This window comes from Salvelinus sp. IW2-2015, unplaced genomic scaffold (assembly GCF_002910315.2).
Source record: "Salvelinus sp. IW2-2015 unplaced genomic scaffold, ASM291031v2 Un_scaffold16647, whole genome shotgun sequence".
Lineage (NCBI taxonomy): Eukaryota > Metazoa > Chordata > Actinopteri > Salmoniformes > Salmonidae > Salvelinus > Salvelinus sp. IW2-2015.
In genome coordinates this window covers 29,286-37,794 of record NW_019957689.1, presented here as the reverse complement: position 1 = coordinate 37,794, position 8,509 = coordinate 29,286, and the positions used below count along the sequence as shown (strand labels likewise).

The 8,509-nt window shown below is 43.9% G+C and overlaps 2 protein-coding genes across 2 annotated transcripts; one reads left to right on the top strand and one right to left on the bottom strand.

Moving 5' to 3' along the window:
• Nucleotides 1–417: 417 nt before the first annotated feature.
• Nucleotides 418–2,017, bottom strand: LOC112081005 (apolipoprotein A-IV). Its single transcript, XM_024146953.2, has 4 exons — nucleotides 1,926–2,017; nucleotides 1,763–1,816; nucleotides 1,418–1,568; nucleotides 418–1,269 (listed from the first exon to the last, which is right to left on the bottom strand). The coding sequence occupies exons 2-4, from the start codon at nucleotides 1,800–1,802 to the stop codon at nucleotides 693–695; spliced, it is 768 nt and encodes a 255-aa protein (XP_024002721.1). The 5' UTR covers nucleotides 1,803–1,816; nucleotides 1,926–2,017; the 3' UTR covers nucleotides 418–692.
• A 2,672-nt stretch (nucleotides 2,018–4,689) lies between these two features.
• Nucleotides 4,690–6,294, top strand: LOC112081006 (apolipoprotein A-IV). Its single transcript, XM_024146954.2, has 4 exons — nucleotides 4,690–4,772; nucleotides 4,877–4,932; nucleotides 5,159–5,309; nucleotides 5,427–6,294. Exons 2-4 carry the CDS (start codon nucleotides 4,893–4,895, stop codon nucleotides 6,001–6,003), a joined length of 768 nt encoding a protein of 255 aa, XP_024002722.1. The 5' UTR covers nucleotides 4,690–4,772; nucleotides 4,877–4,892; the 3' UTR covers nucleotides 6,004–6,294.
• Nucleotides 6,295–8,509: the final 2,215 nt, after the last annotated feature.

Below are 8,509 nucleotides of genomic sequence, written 5' to 3'. Positions count from 1 at the left end.
AGACATAGAGCGAGAGAGACACAGAGAGAGAGTCGAGAGACAGACACAGAGACATAGAGCGAAAAATGAAAAAAGTGATGGAGAGAGGAGACACAGAGAGAGAGTCGGAGACAGACACAGAGACATAGAGAGAGAGAGACACAGAGAGAGAGTCGAGAGACAGACACCGAGACATAGAGAGAGAGAGACACAGAGAGAGAGTCGAGAGACAGACACAGAGACATAGAGAGAGAGAGACACAGAGATACACACAGAGAGAGACACTCAGAGACACACAGAGACAGGGACAGCCATAGTTGTGACTTTTCCTGTGTCCTTGAGTGACATATTGCATGTGTAATTGGAGTGTAATGAACTTAAAGGGAATATAATATAATTTACTATTAGCATTTGAATGAATGAGGGAACAATCTTGCATATGCTCATAACTGCAATAGCTTTATTTTTCTTTAAAAATTAATGAAATTATAAAAGGTTGACATTATTCAACATTTAACAAGGTTAAAACAAACACAGAAATATTTGAGTGTGAATGTTTGGTTTATATTTCTCACCCTGCACTAAATAATAATAAATATGATGCTCTGGGCATATGCCCAGTTTAGTTTCCATGTTTTACAGTGCAGTTCGGGGTATGACAGAATCACTCAAAACGCTTCAGAGGATCAAGGAGTGGTGTTGGTTTGGGCCATTTAGTTGGTGTTGGTGAAGGCCTGGTAGAGGGCGGTGAGCTGGGCCTTCAGGTCCTGGGCGTAGGGGTCCAGCTTGTCCTTCAGGTCCTCAGCATAGGGGGCCAGGCTCTTCTGCACCATCTGAGCTCTGGTGGTCAGCTGGCTCTGGAGGTTCTCGGCCAGGGGGGCCACACTCTTCTGGAAGTCCTGCAGGCGCAGGTCCACCTTCTGCTTCAGCTCGTCAGTGTARGGACCCAGCTGGGACTGCATCTCCTTCACACTCTGCTCCAGACTCCCCTTCAGCTCCTCACTCTTCTGGAGCAGGGTGGCCCTTAGGGCCTCGGAGTCCAGGGACTCTGCATAGGGGGCCAGATCCTGTTTCAGCTGCTCCACTCTCTGCTGGACTTGTGTYTTGATCTCCTCTGCGTAGGGCTCCAGTTTCCCCTTGACGCTGCCCAGGTCCTGCTCCAGACGCTCTCTCAGCACCTCAGCCTCCTGGGTAATCTTGGCCATCAGGTCCTTGGCTGCAGGAGGAAGCTGCTCCTGAAGGGAGACTGCGTATTGGCTGGCCACATCAGCACTCTCTGTGATACGGTCACTGCAGGAGAGGAGAGGGGGTCAGGTCAGGATTCTGCAATGCAGTGCCTTAGACCGCTGCACCACTCGGGTGACTAGTACACTGAGGGCTTCCACTACAGACATTACAAACATGTTATGACAACTAGATCACAGGCCAAATGACTTACTTGACATCCTGTCCCAGCTGAGACTTCCTGATCATCTGGACGGTGTCGTCGGCAGTTTTTGTTGCCTTGGCAACATAGTCCCAGAAGGCATCTGTCAGCTGTTCCAACTGTGGCTTGGGCTCATCAGCATAGAATAAGTTAGCATGACAACCTGTTGGGGCATGGAAGGAGAGTTAGTTCCTGTGAAACTGCTAGTTTAACCTGACCTGCTTTATGACCTTACACTGTTCAAGGAGCTTGAATTAGACTAAGTTTAAAATAATAATCATTCTAATAATCTTGTTGCATTCAAATATTTTTTTTTACAGAGTAGTTATGGTTGTGGTAACATTAGATGTTACTTACCAGAGAGTATAGCAATTGCAAGCACCACCAACACCTTCATATTTGCGTTTCTCACTGAAACAGAAACATCATTAATCAATTACACTTCAATTACATTTGAATCTTAGAACCCTAAAATCACAGTTTCTCAACACCTTGTTTTGAATCTCAGCATTGGCCTCACCTGTTTTTTTCTTGGTGTATCTCTGTGTATTCAGTCTGTCTGTGTGTCTATCAGGCCAGTGCTATGCTGTATATATAGTCGAAACCAGAGCTGTAGCTGAAAGCCCAAAGTCCAGGAGTCACTGCCATGTCACCTCTCTTCCTGCTTCTACTACAACTCCTTGCTGGCTGTCACCACATGACTGTTCGCTTACTATATCGACATGCACATACACACACACATGCACACGCACACACAAATCACAATGACAATACATTCTTTTGTTATGTTCATATTCATTCTCTGAGCCGGACAGACTGAACATAGACAGACCAGACTTGATTAAGCTTGCTTTGATTGAACTTCAATATGTTTCCTTTGGGAATCTCCCCCACCACCACCATGGTCCTTTTTATTGGTTATATTCTAATTAGACAACTGTGCATGGACCTTGACCCTTCTACTGAAAGCCTCATTCTAGAGAAGACTTACAGTCAGGGATGCAACTTTCACTGGGGACGCGGGGGGAAGGGGGACATGTCCCCCCCACATTCTGAAATTGCATTTTTGTTGCCCACAGTTTTATCATTGGAATGTGATACAATAGAGGCAACTGTGTGCTTTAGGACCATGCGGACGTCTCCGAGCGGTTGGGTAGTCTGTTTGGAGTGTTTATCCGACTGGATAAAAAATATATTAAACAATTTTCCAAAATATGGCCCCCACTTCTAAAACCAAAAGATGCGCCCTGCTTATGGTAATACTAATGGGTAAAGCTATTTCACTGCTGACGGCCGGCAGATAAACCTTAAACATGTCCACACCAAAGACACTTTGTAATCAGGTCAGGCAATGAGACCACAACCACATATAATACTAACTAGATTCTACGGATGCTGGCATTAAGTACATGTGACTTTTCAATTTGGTGCTTTTCGACAAGGACCATGATTTCATTCTATGGGTGTACCACAGGTTCAATTTCTCGGGCCGACTCTTTTCTCTGTATATATCATAATCATCTGCTCAATTATCACTCCAGTGTTAACTGCTAAATTGTAATTACTGTCGCTCTATGGCCTATTTATTGCCTTACCTCCTCACGCCATTTGTACACACTGTATATAAACTTAATTTTTTTCTATTGTGTTTTGACTGTACGCTTGTTTATTCCATGTGGTAACTCTGTGTTGTTGTTTGTGTCGCCCTGCTTTGCTTTATCTTGGCCAGGTCGCAGTTGTAAATGAGAAACTTGTTCTCAACTAGTTTACCTGGTTAAATAAAGGTGACATTTTTATTTTATTTTTTTAATAAAAATGATAGACATCCTGGCATTGTTCAGCCATCAACGGTAGCATCCCAACGGTTGTGTACCTCAACTGCCAATGCAAACCTATAGCGCAAGTGTCAACCTTCACACATTTTAGTCATCACTGGGGTCAGAGGTATTTTGAGGTGTTTGCACTGTTTTAGCAGTAAGGGGAATAAGTAGATTTCCAGGCAACTGCCTCTCCTTATTCTACTCTCTATAGAGTGGCACTGTGATGGTTTGTAATAAGGCACAGTGGGCAGATATGAGGTTTAGAACTCAACTCCTGACTTCACAGCTCACAGGATGTGACATCATGAATAACTCAAGTGATGTAGAATGAGTGCTATGAAGATTCTCAATCTGGCCATTCTCTGGGTAGACTGATCCACCTTTTTGACATGGTAATGTTGTTCCCAGACACTTCTTTGCGCAATAACACGGGGGCGAGGTTATGACAAGGTCAACTACCAGTATAACTACCAGTATATTCCTAGACACCATACGTTATCTACTAGTTATTGTGAAATCACATCTAATGAATGGACTGGGCCCATGCGACCCCTAACCCTAGACCCTATCACAGTGTGCATGGGCCGGGGTCAAATGAACTTTGGTCAGACAACTGACACATGGAAGTGCTTGAACACATGACCTCACAGTGAAACTGAAAACCATATCATAGAATATATTCTGGGAGTCAATGCCAGCTGGCTGGACATCAAACTTAAACTGACTATAAATCAATACCATATCTGATCAGACTGTGATATCTCATGAAGTTTGGAAGGAAGGTGTTGTCTGGACAAAGTGCTATTTATGTCTGAGAAATGGCTGTGATTGGCTCAGAGAATGGCTGATTCGATCTGAGACTTTCTGTGCCATCAAGGAAAAATCTATGAAACTGACCTGGTGTGAACCAGATACTCACTATTAGCATTGTAGAGTTGTAGCATCATATATAAAGACAAATATACATTATGGTTGAGAGAAAGGAACATGCTAGTGTATGTAAAAGTGCATAAGCCTCAATACAACACAATACATCTACCCTCAGATGATATTAACAGTAACAGACCTGTATAACTGCAAGGCCAACAGTGTCCTGCTGCACATGTATCACTACTGCATATCATTGAAAAACTATAGACAAGGGGATTGAATGGAGATGTGCTTATCAGCATGCAGTCCCAGGAGATTGGTCTTTCACTGAGTATCTCTGACCACTATTTTGTGTCCCAAATTCTGTTTGTGACACTTTACCCAGAGGTGATGATAACGCAGTGCTCTCCTGTGCATTCTGGGTCCAGGGGTTCATTGGGACAGGTCCAGGGTGAGTTGTCAGAACAGAACTGGGCTGGGTCAGGTAGACAGGTGCTGAGTGGTGCACTGCGGTCTGAGGGTTTATGATTTGGAGCACTGCTGACAGCGAGGCACTGGCTCCTGGACTTTGTGTTCCTTACTGCCCTGCACACTATATATACAGGCCAGGACACGGCTGAAACTAGTCACTGCAGACTGGACTCAGAGATACACCAACACACTCATACACAAAGACGGTAAGCTGGATTCTACAAGTCCATGGTATTATTTGATAGCATTCCATGATGTTTTTTTTCTGGTGGATTACAATGTTTTAAGTGATTGTTGCTTTATTTCACAGAATCTGATTGAGAGTCATGAAGGTCCTTGCGGTGCTCGCTCTGGCAGTATTCACTGGTGAGTGGGATACAAGAATATTCAGATTAGAAGTGAAATTTATAGAGCTGAAGTACAGCAACATAATACATTCCATCAATCTACCAAATTAATTTTAAGTCAATAGTCAATAATAACAACCATAGCAGAGGGAGTATAATTTTCTAGTTACCTTAATGCCGCCAACAGGCTGCCATGCCTAACCAGTTGTTTCACAACAACTAACTCTTCTGCTACGCCCCAACAGGCTGCCACGCAAACCTGTTCTACGCTGATGAGCCTAAGCCACAGCTGGAGCAGCTGACAGATGCCTTCTGGGACTATGTCGCCAAGGCAACGCAAACGGCCGACGACACCGTCCAGATGATCAGGAAGTCTCAACTGGGACAGGATGTCAAGTAAGTTATGTGATTTGTGATCTAGTTGTTATAATGTGTGGAATGTCTATAGTCGAATCGCTCAGATTACTAGGATGGGGACCTGAACATGACCCCCTCTCCTCTCCTCTCCTGCAGTGACCGAATCACAGAGAGTGCTGATGTGGCCAGCCAATACGCAGTCTCCCTTCAGGAGCAGCTTCCTCCTGCAGCCAAGGACCTGATGACCAAGATTACCCAGGAGGCTGAGGTGCTGAGAGAGCGTCTGGAGCAGGACCTGGGCAGCGTCAAGGGGAAACTGGAGCCCTACGCAGAGGAGATCAARACACAAGTCCAGCAGAGAGTGGAGCAGCTGAAACAGGATCTGGCCCCCTATGCAGAGTCCCTGGACTCCGAGGCCCTAAGGGCCACCCTGCTCCAGAAGAGTGAGGAGCTGAAGGGGAGTCTGGAGCAGAGTGTGAAGGAGATGCAGTCCCAGCTGGGTCCTTACACTGACGAGCTGAAGCAGAAGGTGGACCTGCGCCTGCAGGACTTCCAGAAGAGTGTGGCCCCCCTGGCCGAGAACCTCCAGAGCCAGCTGACCACCAGAGCTCAGATGGTGCAGAAGAGCCTGGCCCCCTATGCTGAGGACCTGAAGGACAAGCTGGACCCCTACGCCCAGGACCTGAAGGCCCAGCTCACCGCCCTCTACCAGGCCTTCACCAACACCAACTAAATCACAAACACTTTCCTCCAACTGACTACTCTTTCCCTTTTGATGACTGTATTCTCCCTTCAAAGCCTTAGAACATGCCACCATGGTCAATAGAATGAGGGAGAGTTTACAAAGATGAACTTGGTAATGCAGATGAGGTCCATTCTAAATTTTGTATGAACTGAATTGGCTCTGATGAGTCAATGACATCTTTGTATTTTGTTTATTTGTTATCTGAAGGTTGGTCAGTGACTGTGCCATATTGGTGTTCTATTCTTAATTTATAGAAATAAAAAGCAAAACTAAACATAACTTAAATGTATTGTGTCTGATGTATCGTGTCTATGATGCTAATTTAAATAATTTAAGCTGCTTCCCCAAATTATAATGTGGTGACAAGAGTATGAGGTGGAAAGTCATATTAGTACATAAATATTGTCCAATAAGACTGGTTGCATGTAGGACTACTGTATGCCGCTGATCCAGTCATCTCTCCTCAAAATATGCATATGCCCCTGCTGGTTAAAAAGAGGTACAAGTATAGCCTTATATACCATCAGAAATAAGTGTGTATCACAGCATAAACAAATCTGGAAGATGTTTAAATATTACATTCACCTTTTAGTCATTTAGCAGACGATCTTATCCAGAGCGATTTACAATTAGTGCATTCATCTTAAGATAGCTAGGTGGGACAACCACGTATCTCAGTCATAGTAAGTACATTTCTTCTCATTAAAGTAGCTAAATATCTTACTCAAAGGGAGAGTAAAAGCTATTAGGATTATAGCCTGCATTGTTTGTCTTCAAAGTGGGAGCCATAATTACAATATCTGTGTTGTGAAAATTGTGTTGTTTGCTCTATAACCTGTTAGTTCATATGCCTTGACACCGTGATATACAATATAGGCCTAAGGCCGAGACAATAGAACACACAATGGCAGAATAAATTCAACCACACCTTTGTTTCATCACAAAACCGGAGCGCCACATATGTCCGGTGTAGTCCACAAAGCATATTACCTTAAACAAACAGTTGCATGACCTACAGCATGGTCAATCAAGTTAATATTTCGGACATTTTCAAACTACTGAACAACTATGGATTTAGAACACCGGAGAGTTACTGCAGGTCCCAAAGAAAACAGGAGCTGCCTCCACTATTCCAGCACCATTTCAACTTAGACATTTCAACATCATCAAATCGCCTCTGCTTAATCTAATACAGTTACAACTAAAAGATTCTCAGAACAATTTAGTCCAATCAACGTAAGCTAAATATCATGTGGCTGTCCATGGTACTGATTTCTGTGTGTGTGTGTGTGTCGGTGTGTGTGTAGAAAAAGTAGGAAAAAACATGTTGACTCACCCTACTTGAAGAGAAACGCCAATGTCATCCTCCTCTCATGTTGACGAAACGGTCTATGACTGTCATACAGTACACGCTTTTAGTTTTTGTTGTCCTAGGCTACTGGGCTAAAATGCTTGCTCGCTAGCCTAACTTCCTTTCATGGGCAACGATTAGCCAGTTAGTTAACATTAGCCTACTACATCTCCTGAGTGGTGCAGCTGTCATCTCCTGAATGGCGCAGCGTTCTAAGGCACTGCATCTCAGTGTAAGAGGTGTCACTACAGTCCCTGGTTCGATTCCAGGCTGTATCACATCCGGCCGTGATTGGGAGTCCCATAGGGCGGTGCACAATTGGCCCAGTGTCACCGGGTTTGGCCGGGGTAGGCCGTCATTGTAAATAACAATTTGTTCTTATTAACTGACTTGCCTAGTTAAATGAAGGTTAAAAAAAATGTCAAAAAAGAAAAACATCTACTGTAGCTACATATTGAACTTCCATCCTCTGAGGCCAGGGGCACAATGTATGAATTAACGTTTGGATCCAAATCCCTATCTCCATCCATGGCTAATTTTGGATAAGGCCACCGGAGGACAACAACACAACGAGATGCAACAATTCAAGTTTTTTGTTTATTTTGATGTGATGTGGTTGGTGTGAATCCAAATCCAAACTGGCTTCAATAAACACTTTTTTTTGGTGCACCAGGACCATTGACAGTTGAGTTCACTCAGTTTAGCTCAAAATATATAAATTATTGTATATGTTTTATTCTTTTTGATTGGTACATTTTGGGGGGAAGCCTGGCTTCCCTTGGCATCCATGAATACACACCACTGGCAATAGCTTGCTTKCTCCTTCAACATAGTTTTAGAATGAATGCCATCTAGTGGCAGTTCATTGTCAATTCAGGGAATTATAAAGCCCTGTGCAATGATRGTGATTTACTGACCTCTTCACAGAAATCAGAAAATAACCGTATATACAATGACCTGACAAACAGTCATGTACAGCTCTCATGTACAGCTCCCCCCCCCCTCTCTCTCTCTCCCTCTCTCTCTGAATTACTTGTAAGAACAATACAGTCCTGTAACACTATCTGAAATCCTATCACACCCCACAATCCCAAACCCCCTCCAGAGGTAGGTATGGAGCATGTTCAGAGCTGTCTCTGCATG